At 38.4% G+C, this 17222-nt stretch overlaps 1 protein-coding gene across 1 annotated transcript in view; it reads right to left on the bottom strand.

Moving 5' to 3' along the window:
* The window catches only part of CDC5L (cell division cycle 5 like), a 48885-nt gene that overhangs the window by 2310 nt on the left and 29353 nt on the right, over window positions 1–17222 (bottom strand). Inside the window, exons 11-14 of the mRNA XM_049765488.1 lie at window positions 16585–16749; window positions 15694–15774; window positions 15188–15430; window positions 9716–9913 (exon numbers count right to left, since the gene is read on the bottom strand). Of these exons, the coding sequence (XP_049621445.1) occupies window positions 9716–9913; window positions 15188–15430; window positions 15694–15774; window positions 16585–16749 (687 nt within the window). The remainder of the gene's footprint in view (window positions 1–9715; window positions 9914–15187; window positions 15431–15693; window positions 15775–16584; window positions 16750–17222) is intronic.

Below are 17222 nucleotides of genomic sequence, written 5' to 3'. Positions count from 1 at the left end.
CGCTGTACTGAGGGCTGCAAACGACCCATGGGCAGCGAGTTTGAGACCCCTGCTCTAACCCATTTCATCATGGACCCAACTAAATGTGGCAGCATTACTACTGCATACATCTCTTACACCTGTGGCAGGTGGGATTGTAGCACTCCTATTTTTCTCAGACATTATACAGTCTTAATCCTCAGTTAACTCAACAGAGTAACAAATTGACAATTTTCTAGACATACCTAAACAGCAATGAATCTTAAGGGAAAATAAAACTGAACAGCAGGTGCATTATTAGTAACCATTTGTTGATAGTTCAGTAACTGAGAATCTAAAGCTCCACCATTAACACCCACAAAATTTAAAAAAAACGATAGTAAAACAAAGGAAAGCAGCTGCTGTTGAAGACAGGGACAGAAACCTAGGCAAGTCTACAAGCTCATCAATATGCTTAAGCCCAATTAATGAACTAAAAACAACAGTCACTGCACTAGCATAGAAATTAAGCAAGCACTTGCCAGCAAAATTAAGCAATCAATATACAAGAAATTCAACCAACTCAAAAGAACTTTTTCAGAGGATGAGAGATTCCATACAAATGAGCTTGAAGGAGCTAAAAAACATGCTAGCAAATTACAACAGCAGAATCTCACAGTGGGCGAACCTTATAGAAGAACTTAGACAAAATACAAGCCCACATTGACAAAGAAGTCAAAAAAGAAGAGACAAAAAGATGTTAGAAAATGTAAGGTACTTAATGAACAAAGATAAGAAGATCATCGCCAAACTATAGGAATACCAAAAGGTGAGGAAAAAGGAGGAAGGGGTAGAAGAGTGGAGGGAAAGATAATAGCTAAGTTCCCCACTCTAGAGGGAGGAAGCTGTGCAAATTCAAGAAGCCAAACAAACAAAACAAACTCAAACAAAGCAATACCAAAGCACATCAAAATGGTAATCAAAATGGCAATAACTAAAGAAAGAGAGAGAAAACTTAAGTCAGCAACAGGGAAGAAAAGCCTTGATTATAAGGGAAATAATGTAAGAATTACAACGGATCTTCCCATATAACATGGTACAGGTGAGAAAAGAGTGGAATGACATATTCAAATTACTGAATGAAAGAAATTTTCAACCTTGAGTCCACTACCCTGGAAAAGCCTCCTATAGATAAGAGGTAAAACAAAAATTGGCAGTATTTGTCATAACCAAATGGCCCTGAATGAACTACTCAAAGGCCACTTATATAAACAGAGTAGCTGATTGTAGAATGAAACAAATACTGAGCCCATAGCCAGGAGTAACCCGAGAGTCACCAGGTGTAGCTGAAAAACAAAAAAACAAAACAAAAAAAAAAAAGGAGTCTCCCCAAGAATAAAAGTCCTCCAGCTGGCGCGTTAGCAAAGCAGTAGGGTGTTTGCCAATGGCAAAGGCTACAGAATCAAAAGTAAACAAATGGGAATACATCAAGCTAAAAGTTGTATGGCAAAAGAAACACAGGTTAAAACTAATAGCCAGCTGAGTGGGAGAAATATTGTCTGGTCCTACCCCTATGGAAAACAATATGGAGGGTTCTCAGTAAATTCAGAAATGAGCTGTGGCCTATGATCCATATTTGCACTTTTGGATATCAATCCCCAGGACAGAAAAACATTCCTTCAAAAGAATATATGCATACTATTATTCATTGCAGCACTCAGTATAACTAAGATTTGTAATCAACCCCAATGTCCAACAATAGATAAGAGGCTCATGAAGAGGAACCACAATAGAAAGTACAATACATAGTGGTATGGAATGATGGAATCATTCAAGTCACTATAACATGTGTAGAACTGAAGGTATCATGTTAAATAAAGTAAGCCAAAATCAAGATAAACACAGGATATCATTTATTATTTATTTAGAGTAATTCAATGAAGGAATGCAATGGATGAAAAGAGGGATCCAGGGGCTGGAGAGATAGCATGGAGATAGGGTGTTTGCCGTGTATGCAGAAGGACGGTGGGTCGAGTCCAGGCATCCCATATGGTCCCCCCAGCCCACCAGGAGCGATTTCTGAGCATAGAGCCAGGAGGAACCCCTGAGCGCTGCCGGGTGTGACCCAAAAACAAAAAAACAAAAAAAGGGGGGGGGGGTAATTTGGATTGGCCATATACAAGGTAAACACCCTACCCACTGTACTATCCCTCCAGCTCCAGACAAGTTCTCTTGAACAAATGAAGAAGTGGTTCAGGAGCTAGCATTGCATCTTACCCTAATTTACCGAAGTTCTCCAAAAATAATTTCTTTGCAAATGTTTACCTATACGTAAGAGACAAAAGTCTTAAAACATCTAACAAAGTAGGTGGGAGAATAAACATTTTGTTTGCTTGTCAACAAGTACATAAAATATTTAATAAACAAACTACCCAAATTATTTTTGACAGTGGTTCAAATCCCGTCATCCCATATGGTCCCCGAAACCTGTCAGGAGCGATTTATGAGCATAGAGCCAGGAGTAAACCCTGAGCACTGCCGGGTGTGACCCAAAAACCAAAAACAAAACAAAACAAAAAAAAAAATATATATATATATATGTAGCACAAAAATTTTAAACAATTTCAAAATAAATTTATTGTTAGCTACTAAAAATTTAAAGACACTTGTAATTAAAGTCAAAAATATCCCAAATGAAAAAATAATATTCAACAAAGAAGCTAAGAAAATACTGTATATACAGGGGCTGGAGTGGTGGCACTAACCTAGGAAGGACCACTGTTCGATCCCCCAGCATCCCATATGGTCCCCCGAGCCAAGATCTATTTCTGACCGCATTGCCAGGAGTAACCCCTGAGCGTCACTGGGTGTGGCCCCAAAAACACCACCAAAAAAAAAAAAAAAAAAAAAAGAAAATATATACAAATGCTTAAGGAAATAAATTTAATGTATCATACATAATTCTATTTCAAATGTCTGAAATCTGCATCAAAATAAAGGAAGAAGAAGAATAAATATAAGGTGAAGATTTTTGTAGCTGGGCATATTATAATATCCCAAGGAACACCACCAGGAGTAAGACTGAGCAGAGATCTAGGAGCAGCCACTAAGCACCACTGAGTATGACCCACCAAAAAAGAAAAAAAAAAAAGAAATCACACAAAAATGAGTAATAAACTATACTACAAATCATGAGCATCAATGCAATGAAAATATTTAAATTAACAATTATTCAAAACATCAAAATGTAGATAGAACAAGTTAAATTAAAATCCATAATTATATAAAATGCATTTATTTATACTAAAAAAATCTAAGCTTTCAGACTATATTCAAACTCCCTCCTAAAATTAACCAATATCTCAAGTTTCAGACATTCATCAGAATTTGCAAAATAAAAAATTAAAATTCAAAGAAACGTTCACTTTGACACTGCATTGTAAGCGTGCCAGAGACCTGAAGAGACAAGAGAATTTTCCATTTACTAGACCTTGCTGTTTGCTAATCTCTAATTTCATATTATATTTCTAACTTTATTTCCACATATGCAAACTACAACAAAAACAAAAAACTCCATCCTGCGCCCCCCCAAAAAACCCAAACAAGATCCCCATTATTACCAACCCAAACTTTACAGATTAAAGAATTGAGACCTAGCGAGGTTAAATAACTTGCCTGTGGCTACACGGTCATTAAGTGATAAAGCTAAGCAGTTGTGCAGTTGTGTTCACTTTTCATTCCAACATACTAGGTCACATCACTGCAAATTTATCAAATGTCCTGTCTGCCTCAGTCTCAGGTATGCACACATACCTGAAGAAATTCAAGCTTGGGATAAAATATCTTTATACCATCAGATTTATTATCTACATGTATATCCACTTATGGAAGAATTTTATTTGGGGTTGGAGTTGCCACGCACATGGCCAACCTAGGTTCAATACCTGGCACCCCAAATAGTCCCCCAGCACTACCAGGAGTGATCCCTACACAGAGACAAGAGTAAACCTTGAACTCCACTGGATATGGTCCAAAAGCCAAAAAATAAAATGATAATAATAATTTTGACATGAGAATTGCTTTGTTTACTTTCTCCAGCATATATTTTCAATTATTTTTTAAGATATAGGCTCAGGGCCAGAGCGGTGGCGTGGAGCAGTAAGGCATCTGCCTTGTCAGTGCTAGCCTAGGACAGACCACGGTTCGATCCCCTGGCGTCCCGTAGGGTCCCCCAAGCCAGGAGTGATTTCTGAGCACATAGCCAGGAGTAATCCGAAGTGTCACTGGGTGTGCCTCCCCCAAAAAATATAGGCTCAGAAAAAATTTTATGGTGAAACAAGCTAGTTACTTCTTAAGAAGATATCTCTTAAGAACTTAAAATAGCTAGAATTATTATTTTGACATTTCACAAAAGCAAATCATTGCCAAGACTGAAAGAGCAAATGATCAAGTTTCTCTATTTTCAATAAAATCCATAATATTATACTATTAAATAAAGGAACATGCTGATTATAATTTAGTTTTGAACAGTCTTTCATCCAGATGTGTACATGTATTAATCTTTTTTCTATTAAAATGTTTAAAGTGATTATGTCTGGATAGTTTTTTTTTTATTTTCTATAAAATACAGGGTATTATTTTTAGAAAAATGCCTCCAAATGTTATTTTTTTAATGCATAGAAGAGAAACTGTCTTAAAAAGACTGGCCAGAGACCAGTGGAAAACTGATGGTCCCCAGGAGATGAATCAGTGGAACCGTAAGTGTTTCCTCGGGTCATTACAAAAGGGAGCTGTATGGGACTTATAAAAGTGTAATTGTTACTTTCAAACTCACTGTGCTTGTTAAGGTTACTAAACTTAAGTAATTCCAAAATAAACACATTATCCTTGGGTTTCCAATACTGTCTTCAGTTAGTCTGTTACTGTGAGGTTCAGAAACATTAAGAGCATCCCTCACTGAGAATTTTTCTTGGGGGCCCAGAATATAACCTTAGACCACTGGAAAAACAAGTCTGAGGATACCCAAAATAAATATAGGACCCATGGCTGCCCTACTTCCTAGTCCATCAGGCAGCAATATGATCCTATGGTAGTAAAGACACAGTTCAACCACCGAAATGGTCACAAACTGCAGCAGAGTTCATGAGTGGCTCTCCTTAATCTCTGTACTGCCGATGAGCAGTAAGTTGTGTTACTGATCCTTCTCTAGACCAATTAAACGCAGATCCCAGAAATCATTCTCAGCACCTGGAGGAGTTAGAAAGCATCAAATTATAATTCTGCAAAGTAAGCTAAGCAGTCAGGCAAACCTTACCAAATCTTTCCAAGAACAGAAATATTCCAACAAAGCAATCCTGAGAATATTTACATCTCCATAAGCTAAGAAGTGAAAAGCACAATTTGCATGGAAAATTTTCAACTCAAAGTTAAGGCATTATAGAAGCAATGAGCCCAGATCCATCCAATATATTTTACTGACAAAGGCCTCCACCCATTTTTACCCCTTACAAAAAACTCCACCTGCTGAGATACAACATATAATTCTCCCCTCATTAAAGAAAGAGTTCAAACAACTATCCACACAATTAATCCTTACCCTAAGTTTTTCCTCTTTCAAGTATTAAGGGAGAACTTTCCCTACATACAAATGACTGACTTTACACTGAGAATTCACTTTAGAAAAAAACATTAGCATCCATTCTGTAGCTACTTTTGCCCAGTCAAGTGGGGGTGGGGACTCATAGAATCCTCACAGAAAAACACTGAGAAGGATTTTAAACATGTTAGCTGTGTTCTTTATTTTCAAAGAATTAATGGTAAACATTAGTTCTTAATTAACTTGGCTGTGCCAGTGAAATGCAGGGAGAGGTATTACTTCTGGACCTAGTTTCCACCTCTAAGGAAAGTCTTTCCATTTTTATAACTAACATGACAAAATCTACTTTTCAGCCAAACTTCCTCAACACAGCACTTTAGATGCTATTTCAAATACTATTAAATTTAATGGCAGGCCTAAACTCAGACTTCTCATTTAGCTTTTACACCTACTGGAAATTATTTCACTCAAAATAATTATATCTTGAGACAAATTCCTATTTCCACTTAAAGTGGAAACAAATTAGTACACTTCAAATTCTATTTGCACTTCCCAAACACAAAAATGACATCTACCTGGAATCCTCAGAAAATGAGGTTCTCCTCACCATTTCCCAGATAAATGAAGTCATCAGGAACAAAGAGCTTGCCTGCCTTGTTCCCTACACATCCCACCAGACCCTAGAACTAGGGCTGGCACACTACCGATGCTCAGCAATATTCGCCAAACCATAATTAAACCAAGCACTGCAGTTCCTTTAACTATTTGGCAGAATTTTTTTTTGACAATTACCTCCATACATCTTCTTTTCTCAAAACACACACAAGAAATTAAGTTTTTCTTCTTATTTTGGGGTATCACTATAAATAACATTCTAGTCTCTTCCTATTCCAAGTATAAGGCCCTCAGAAGTTCTTTAAATACAAGGTTTATTTGGCCACAAGAATAAATGGCCTCAACATGTTAGGCTCTCATAACTTCTCTTTTTCTCATATTAGCTGTCATTACTGCTTGCTCCTGTTGCCTTTTTACACACAAATGTCTGTCTGGCAAGGTTAATTCTGCCTCCAAAGCAGAATAAAATAAAATACAAGGACTGGGTTATAATTCTGAAATCCTTTTTCTCACTTATTTCTGACCTGTGACTCTATTCTGATTATATTTATTTAACAGACCCCTTGAGGGGCCGGGCGGTGGCGCTGGAGGTAAGGTGCCTGCCTTACAAGCGCTAGCCAAGAAACGGACAGCGGTTCGATCCCCCGGCGTCCCATATGGTTCCCCCAAGCCAGGGGCGATTTCTGAGCACATAGCCAGGAGTAACCCCTGAGCGTCAAACGGGTGTGGCCCAAAAACCAAAAAAAAAAAAAAAAAAAGAATTAACAGACCCCTTGCATCACCCACCACACCACATTCTACGTAAACCTGGGATGGTTCTGTAGTTGTATCTTAAGGATTTTCATTTAAGTTCTAAGTTTCAAATATTAATCATGAGTAATGACTCAAAGTCCAACTCTAATATAAACCTTGGGGCATATTTTAAAAACTATTTAGGAGACACCAACCACGAAAAAGCTGGATTTCATCTTGCTTGATAGGCTATGATAGGGCCATAATTTAGATTCACTGTTCCAAAGTTCATGGTAGCAAAAATCAAATCTACTGGCAGCCATGGTGTGCTGTGCTTGCACAGAAAGACATAGCTCCCTAAACCTAAGAGTGGAAAGAATAATTTAAGTATAGCATTTAGTTTATATAATACAACTAGAGTTCCTTCCCCACCACAAACTTTGAATAATGTTTATAATTTAGCAATCAACTCAAATGATGAAAGAATTCCCACAATTGAAATAAAATATTTATGTATTTCAAACCAGTAGAATTGTGCCTTCAAAAACTAAAATAAGCTAAGGCAAACCTAGTCCTGAATTAAGGATGAATACAAATAAAATGGGGAATTTGTTTATTTGGGTCTTTTAGTTTCTTTTCTTCTTTTAAAGATTTAATAGACTTTCATTTGAACTAAGCATAGTTTACGAAATTAAAGGATCTGATTGTGTATTCTTTAAAAGTAACTGGTTAGGTAAACAATAAAGTAAGTTATCCAGGAGTCAAGAAAAGAAAAATTACTTCAGACTGTTTTATGAATATTCTTCCAAAATCACCAATCCTTCAACAAAAATAGTTCAACGGAAGATTTCAGTTCCTGGTACTGAACTGAACAAAGAGAGCCACATGTTTTTAATGGTTGCTCATAAACGACCCAAATAAATCTCCAAAAGAACAAGCAGTAGTTCTTTCTGTATTTTTCCCTTCAAAACTCACAAGACCGATTCAACGTAGAAATAAAAATTACTGTACTTTATGGCACCATTCACTTTGTGACACATTTATATGCTGCCATGAAAGTTAGCGCTTAAACAAAGTAAATGAGATTTAGGGAAGACTCCCCCCACCCCTAAAGCCCCCAATTTTTAACGGTACAAAATGTCCTTACCGTCTGAGGCAGTTTATCCACCTCAAATAAGGTTTTCAAACTATGTAAGAGAACTAAGTATTTACATATAAATGTAACAAGGAAGCTTTCCAAATAGTTTTCCAATCAATTATGATGCTGACCTGAGATCAGAATACACTGCTAACTGCTATTTATAAGAAATGAAGCCTACACAACAGAAAACATAACTTAGAATTTAACTACTGATGTTCTACATTCCTGGACTTTTAACAATAAATTAAAACAGAGAGCAACAGCACACCCTGCTGGAAGTTAGCAATACGACTGGAGTATCCAGAATTGCTAAAAATTTCACTCAAAGCAAGATTATAGAACTCTGATTTCCCACTAATGAGATACATTTAGACTAGAGGGACTAACTACTAGATGTCTAGAGCCATAGATGAAGTTCACTGGTAAAGTGCTTGCCTTGCATATATGAAGCTCTAAGTATAAACCTCAGCACTGAAGGGGAAAAAAAAAAAAAAAAAAAAGACTACAAAAGACCCAGGCACAATTCTCACAGTTCTGTTTTTCTGTGATCCCCAGTAAGACTGTACTTTCCAGCTGCACCACAAAAATCACAGACGTGAGCACAAAAAAAAAAAAAAAAAAAGAATGCAATCCCCTGCACATTATACAACTGAATAAATGTATGGGAACCACAACTCAGAAGTGCAACCTCTGGTGAGCACATATCTGAATATTGCAGCAAAAACTTTAACTCCTGTACCTCAATGAAGAGTGCTCGCCCTGCCAAGCCCATGTACATGCACCAGAACTAAAGGAGTTGCAAGCCACGACCATGCAAGAGGACCAGGCGTGATGGGCAATGCCTTGCACAGCCAGTTATGTGTTGCAACATCTGCAACATCAACAGCAATGCCAAATAGAGACCAAAAACAAAGAAAAAAATCCACACAGCAGCCCACCAGCTCATGAACCACAACTTACATACATGCCGATTGTAAAATTCCTATACAGATTCTGGAATTCAAAAAATGTAGATTACATTAAGAAACCACATGCCGGGGCCGGAGAGATAGCATGGAGATAAGGCGTTTGCCTTTCATGCAGAAGGTCATCGGTTCGAATCCCGGCGTCCCATATGGTCCCCCGTGCCTGCCAGGAGCAATTTCTGAGCATGGAGCCAGGAGTGGCCCCTGAGCACTGCCGGGTGTGACCCAAAAACCACAAAAAAAAAAAAAAAAAAAAAAAAAAAAGAAACCACATGTCATGAAAACTCCTATCTAAGACATTTCAACACTTCCACAGACGTGAAAAATTGTTGAAGCACCGGTCTAGAAAATCCAGCTAGACATACCCTCCGAAACATAAACTCACAGGAATCAGGATAAGCAGAGATGCCGAAGATCTGCAAACATGCCGTTCGCAACAGAAAGGTCCTGAAACTCCTCCTTAGAGAAAAAAAAGCTACAACAGCACTGATCCACACTGTCCCGATATGGTCTGATTGCTCTGTTGACAACTTGAAGAACAAGTACCTTATGAAACCAGCAATTCTAAGAAAGCAAAGGATGATCAAGCACCTCAAGAATTACAGAAGCAATAATTACCCTAGGTCAATATTTCTGAAGCTGTCTCAGTAGCTTACAGGACTTCTTACTTCAAAGTACATTGAAATCAGAATTTAAAAAGATACCAACCTCAAGCCTCTTTTCAAGTGACTCGATTCTGTCTTTCTTGCTAGCAAGATTGGCCCGAGTGTAACGGCTCTGCCCAGGAAGGTATAACACTTGACTGTAGCATTCTTCCCACACCTGGTTATAAGCTTCACTTGAGAGTTCTCCGTGGCTCATTCCTTGTTTTACCACTTCCATCTCCTGCACCAGAACATCTTGGGCCTGTTTAGAATGATTTCATTTGAGTACGACAAATTATTTATCAACAGTTTTAAAGGTTTGATTTTTCTTCTTTGGAGAAATAAAAGCAAAGCAATTAGGAAGTCAATGCAAACTGATCTGAAAATCCAGGCACCCATGTAGAATCATAACCAATAATCAAAAACATCCTCATCTTGAGTCATTATAATTGTTTTTTTCCACTGTTATACATTTCTTTTTTTTTTTTTTTTTTTGGTTTTTGGGCCACACCCGGTGACGCTCAGGGGTTACTCCTGGCTATGCGCTCAGAGGTCACTCCTGGCTTGGGGGACCATATGGGACGCCGGGGGATCGAACCGCGGTCCGTCCTAGGCTAGCGCAGGCAAGGCAGGCACCTTACCTCCAGCGCCACCGCCCGGCCCCATTGTTATACATTTCTAAGGTATATACTATGTTCCAGCAACTACATTTAAAGTTTTACTTAAATTATGTTTAAATACCACAAACAGATTAAGTAGCCAATACTGAAACTTCATTACAAAGCTTATGGCTTGGTGAGATGAAACAACTTATTAAAGAAATATATACATATAAGTACTAATCAAACTAGGCAGGATCATGTCCATGCCAAACATCCAATACTCAGATATGCAATTTACCCTGCCTCTCCTTACTCATCAGACTTCATAGGATAATGAAGGAGAAATAAGGAACTTTATTTTTTGACATTCCTTTATTCTCATCCGAAGAAATACATTGCCAGAGAATGAGATTGGGGGCAAAAAGAAAAAAGAAAATCAATAATGAATCAGTTTTTCCCCCAATATTAAAGACGACAGAATAAGGTAGGTGCAAATTGACAAGTCCAAGTTCAAATCATTTTGCTTTAATTTAAATAGCCTTCACAACCTGAACTTTTCTGCATCTGTTTCTCATATTTTTTTCTTTTCTTTTTGGTTTTTGTTTTTGGGCCACATCCAGTGACATTCAGGGGTTACTCCTGGCTATGTGCTCAAAAATTGCTCCTGGCTTGGGGGACCATATGGGATGCCGGGGATCGAACCCAAGTCCGCCCCGGGTCAGCTGCATGCAAGGCAAACAACTGCCGCTGTGCTATCACTCTGGCTACATTGTTTCTCATTTCTAAAATGGGAATAGCCTGTCATTTTATTTTTGCATTAAGTAAAACAACACATTAAAAAGGTAGAGAGACTCTAGGAGCATACAACACAAAACTTTTCATAGTATGTGCCCTGTGGCTCATGGAAAAAAATGAGCACTTTTTGTGCTCTAGAAAATGCTGTCAAGAGTCAAAGATGTGGCTCAATTGGCAGAGCACACGGCTTGCACCTGTGGGGCTTTAGGTTCATCCTAGACATTACCAACAAGAAGGAACTTTTTTCCCAGCGGTATTAATAAGTAACATCAGAAAACAGACCCCATAAAAAGAAAATTGTGTCTATAGAACAGTGGTATTGAATACCATGTCATTCCATGAACCAGTGTCAGTTACAGATGGAAAAGTTTTTTTTTTAATAAACACTACTATGGAGGATAAAAAAATACTTTTAAATAAAAAAAATTTTGGCTTTTGGGTCACACCCGGCAGCGCTCAGGGCTTACTTCTGGCTCTACGCTCAGAAATCGCTCGTGGCAGGCTCGAGGGATCATATGGGATGACGGGATTCAAACTACTGTCCTTCTGCATGCAAGGCAAATGCCTTACCTCCAATGCCATCTCTCCGGCCCCTTAAATAACATTTTAAGGGACATGACAGAAATAAACCAATTTATCTAAAAACTAACACTGTATTATAAGAGAAAAGGTCTTTCACTCAAAAACTACACATAGTAAAAAGTTACAAATTGAGCTCTCCCAATCATTAAGAAAGGCTATAACTAAGTAATCCTTATCCACAAACAACTGGCTACATAAACTATGTATAGTTCTTTTTGAAGGAAAAAGAAATAAAGAGACACACAAAATACAAGAGGATACTTAAACTATTTTGTAATAGTTTTAAATAATTCCTAAGCATTCTTTACAATTAAATTTTCAACAATTTTATTAGAATCCCCTCAACAGAACCTCTTAAGCAACAAAGTATTTTTTATTCCAAGTTTCTATACACACAAATTTTAGACAACCTTTTTCCTAAGTTCCATCTTCACTTATTTTCACTCTAAAAAGAGGAAACTATTCGAGTATGGAGTTCACATTATTCTCAATGACAGGTAATTAACTGTGCTTACCACATCAAAAAATGTCAGTTTTCCAAACAAGTTACCAAAAAGAGTAACTCAACTAAGAAGGCCAAGTTCTGAAACATGAAACTCTTCCTTCTTCCTTTTATTCCTCTAATAAAACCATGTTAAGTATAAAAAAGAAAAACAGAAAGGTAGAAGGTAAGGTGCAGGAGAAAAGAGAAAAAAAAACAGTACATATTTTCTCCCACAAATAAACTCCATTCAATGAATGTGTCTATCTAGCCCTCAGGGCTAAAGACTACAGTAAAGTAGTACCCAACAGACCACTTTGCTTTGATGTTGTTTTGTTTGGGGACCATAACCAACTCTAATCAGAGCTTACTCCTGGGCTTGTTCTCAGGAATCACTCCTGGCAGTAATAGGGGACCATCGGTGGTGCCAGGATCCAACATGTGTTTGGCCATGTGCAAGGCAAGCACTCTACCTGCTGTACTATTTCTCTGGCCCCACTTTGCTTCTGATCATGAAACCAATGTACTTTATTTCTTTACAAGACTTAAAATAAGCTTTTTGCTCTGTTAAAGAATAAAATGTGTGGGGCCGGAGAGATTACATGGAGGTAGGGCATTTATTTGCCTTGCATGCAGAAGGACGGTGGTTCCAATCTTGGCATCCTATATGGTCCCCTGAGCACTGCCAGGTGTGACTCAAAAACCAAAAACCAAAAAAATAAAATAAATAAATAAAATGTGGAGAAAAACAGCCCAACTCTTCCACCAAAAAAAATAAATGGCTGACTGGTCCGATGGCAGTGCTTTATCAGAACTTATAATGTTAGTATCACAAAAGTTGTTATATAAACACACACACACACACACACACACACACCTCAATTCGCTGATACTTCTCAGACAGCCCGGTCTTGGCTAATACCTCTGTGGCACCCTCCAGAAGGGGAGAGGGATGCAGATTCCCCTTTCGACATGAACAACAGCCGCCCAATACCACATCCTACACCCTCCAATAGAAACAGTCCACCTCCTCAATTTAACCTTATCAAACTTCCAAACCACCCAATTTGATTCAGATCTGAAAATTCTGGGTCACAAGGCCATAACACTTTAATATTTTAGAATGGAGTCAGCCCAGTGGTATCACAGAAAATCTAATGGGAAAATTACCTAGTAAGCAACCAAGATCAGTAACATAGAAGGCTCATCTAGTACCCACTACAGTCCAATAATCATTTGACTCTGTCTCTAGTAACACCATGGAGAAATATCATTTCAAATTGACCAGAATTGACTTAAGTTCTGATAATACCATTTGTCTTTGTGTTGTAACAAGCAATCTGAAGTAAATTTGTTTCTGCCTGCTATGGTGGTGGGTGGTAAACTGGGGACACTGGTGAAGGGAAAGTCACCCTGGTAGTAGGACTGTGTTTAAATATATAATGCCTAAAAAACTACCGTATTTTCCGGCGTATAAGACGACTTTTGAAATAAAAAAGTCAACCGAAAATCGGGGGTCGTCTTGTACGCTGAGTATAACCCAAAAAATGTTTCAATATGCCGCTAAACGAAAATTGTCTGAATATTGCCACAAAACAAATTTTTCAACTCGATCTTGCACCAATCACTGCAAGGCTGCTTGGACTGCCTCTCTAACTCAGCCAATCCAAGCAGACTTTTTATGAATGCAAATGAGACAATGTTCTGGACCCGAATCGACACTGTCAAAAGCCTGCTCAGATGGCCAGAGTCAGAGAGGACGTCTATGACAGTAGAACCTTTGAACCTTTGCTTGTTGTGATGGGCTCACTGTGGTCCATACAGTTGCAGCACAGGAACGTTCTGTCTGATACAGCGAATATAGGCCTCAACCTATGTTCTAACTGCAAAATTAGGGGGTCGTCTTATATGCCCAGTTGTCTTATACGCCGGAAAATACGGTATATTATAAGCAACTTGGAAATCATAGCATTATAATAAAAATTAGAAAAAAAACATAAATAAAATGTGGAAAAGGAGTCAGAAAAAGACTTTATATAAGAAAAAAATATTTTTTTCCAAATGAAAAAGAAACTGTCTTTTCAAGAAGAAAAAGGAACTATGTAAGGGGAAATAACTTTCCTGACAGATTAAAGGTTTAATCTATAAACATTCTTTAAACATTCCATTTTGGGGCCCGGAGAGATAGCACAGAGGTGTTTGCCTTGCAAGCAGCCGATCCAGGACCAAAGGTGGTTGGTTCGAATCCCGGTGTCCCATATGGTCCCCTGTGCCTGCTAGGAGCTATTTCTGAGCAGACAGCCAGGAGTAACCCCTGAGCACCGCCGGGTGTGGCCCAAAAACCAAAAAAAAAAAAACATTCCATTTTATTTCAGTGTTAGAAATCAAATCCATGACTTCACATGCAACTCTATCACTAAGTTACATTCCCAGTCAACGTTTTTTAAAATATTCTAACTTTTGGGAGCCAGAAAGACAGTACATCAGGTAGGGCACATGCCTAGCTGACCAGACTTCTATTCCTGGCAACCCTTATGGTCCCCTGAGCCTGCCAGGGTGTGTGACCCTGAGCAGAGCCAGGAGCAAATTCTGAGCACAGACAGGTATGGCATAACAATCCCTCACCCACCCACCCATACAGGCACACACACATTCCAAATTTAGTCTTAAGTGAGGACTCAAGGCCTTTCGGATCAATTCTAGACAGCGAAGTCAGAAACAAAAAAATGGAAGCTATAATAAGTATCAGTCGGGAATACACTAACCATGAGACACAATCATCAAAACCTGTTCGTCTGACAACATCCACCGTGGGGGTAGGTGGTGGGATGCATTTCATTACACTTAATATGAACATTCCTGTCCTATCTACAGTGTATTTCAACTGTTTATAAACAGCAATAAAGGAAAACAAAGAGCCTGGGATGTGACTCAGTCAAGCACAGGCACTGAATATGTGGGTTCAATTCCTGATACAATAATAAAAAGGGGTGGTTAAAACAAACTGTGAAAACTGATGATGCAGTAAACTAACAAATCCTTAAATCTAAAGACAAGCATTTCCGCTCAATCATACCTTTTTCAGTTCTTCTTTCGAGAACTTTTCGTAAGGATTATGCTCCAGATAGGCAATGTGCTCTGAATTATTGGTACCAAATCCTACAGTTTTTCCTTTTTTATTTCCAGATGGCTCATAAGGGTGATGTAGAAGATCATAATGAAGCATTGTGATCATTTCCTTCTTGATTAGTTCTTCACTCTTCTGTAAATCTGTTAGAGGTGGTTCTACATTTAAGGGTCTGAGAATAGTTTCATTCACCTGAAGTTTTAAAAATAAATACAAGCATTAAATACCAATGCAACATACTATTATTTTTCTAGTATAAACTGGTTAATTTTATATTTTCAAAGGAAATCCTTTGTTCTACTATATGTGTGCAGTAAAGCATAAGAATTTATCCGAGAATCACTTTACTGTATTTCAAAAAAGCAGTTGAAATGTTCCAGATTTTACAAATAATATAAAAAAACAACATACCAAAAATATTTTGAACTTCCCAAATCAGTAATTCTATCACTTACTTCTGAAGGTCTTGGCAGATCTTTCTGGACCGCCTTGTGCATTCTTTTCATTTCCTTTACACGCTCAGCATCTCTTATGGCCTAAAAAAGTTATTTTCATAGTAATCACTGCAGGTGCATAAAATTGCAATTGGCCGACCCAGGTTTGATCCCCAGTACTTCAAATGATCTGAGTCTACCAGGAATAATCCCTGAGTACAGTCATTAATAAGCCCTGAACACCTCCAAGTGAGGACCCTCTCCCAACCCCGCAAAAACTAATTTATGTGTATCATAAAGAAATATGAGTCATATATGAGTTTCGTTTTGATTTTTTAATGGGTCACTACCATTAAATATGCTTTAGGGGAGAAGAGGTACATATGCCATTCTCAGAGATGCTTGGGGACGGACACCAGACTACAGTTGGTGGTGTTTGGTGGGGTGGGGAAAGTCACATGCTGCAAGGGTCAAACTCAGTATCTCATAGATACTAGGCATCTGACTGTACAATCTGAGTTATATGACCCACCCCTAGATTGCTACGTACATAGAATACCAGTCAAGGGGCAGGAAAGAGTATACAGGAGTTAAGTTACTTGCCTTGCACATAGCCAAAGCCAATTCATTTCCCAGAGCACTACCAGAGGTCAGTCCCAAGCAGAGTCAGGAACAGATCCTGCGCAGTGCTAGGTTTGGCCCCCACAGATTCCCTTAAAAGAGAATGCCAACCGAGATACTCTGAATATAATGTTAATTATTAAGAGCATGTACTGATCATATAATCAAATTTTTAATACTTAAAAAAAAACTTTCAAGTAGAAGGCCGAGACAGTGAATGACCGGTTTTCATGGTGTCAATCTCCTGCCACATTCTACAAAGCCACACTTCCTTTTAGTCCAATTAAACACCTGCTTTCGTGCATCCACATCAGCTGCATCTTCAATATAAGTATCATCTGTTTCACGGTCTTCCAGCTCCTTCTCAGCATTTTCTGGCAGAACAATTTCAAAATCATTCTTGGGAGCAGGAAGGCCCATCAAGCCCAAACGCAGGTGTTCACGAGATTCTCTTTCCTGTATAAAAGAACCAACAGTTCTTTTCAATTCACACACATTAAGAATTCAATCTGGGGACCAGAGTGATAGCATAGTAGATAGGGTGTTTGTCTTGTACATGGCAGATCTGGGTTCCATCCTCGGCATCCCAAATGGTACCAAGCCTGCCAGGAGTGATTTCTGAGCACAGAGCCAGAAGTAACCCCTGAGCGCCACCATTTGTAGCCCAAAACCCAAAACCCAACAAACTTCAATCAGTATTCTCTAAGAGCTCTAAAAAGTAATTGGTTAGCTTTAACTTCTCAATAAATGATCCTTTAAGAGGCTTTTTTTTGGTTTTTGGTTTTTGGGTCACACCCGGCGGTGCTCAGGGATTACTCCTGGCTGTCTGACGCTGCTGTGCTATCTCTCTGGGCCCAGCATTTTTTTTTTTAAATGTTTCATTTCTATTCCCATTTCTTCTCACATTAACAGTAAGCAAATACTGTGAT

Source organism: Suncus etruscus, chromosome 18, assembly GCF_024139225.1.
Source record: "Suncus etruscus isolate mSunEtr1 chromosome 18, mSunEtr1.pri.cur, whole genome shotgun sequence".
Lineage (NCBI taxonomy): Eukaryota > Metazoa > Chordata > Mammalia > Eulipotyphla > Soricidae > Suncus > Suncus etruscus.
This window is presented reverse-complemented; position numbering and strand designations above follow the sequence as displayed.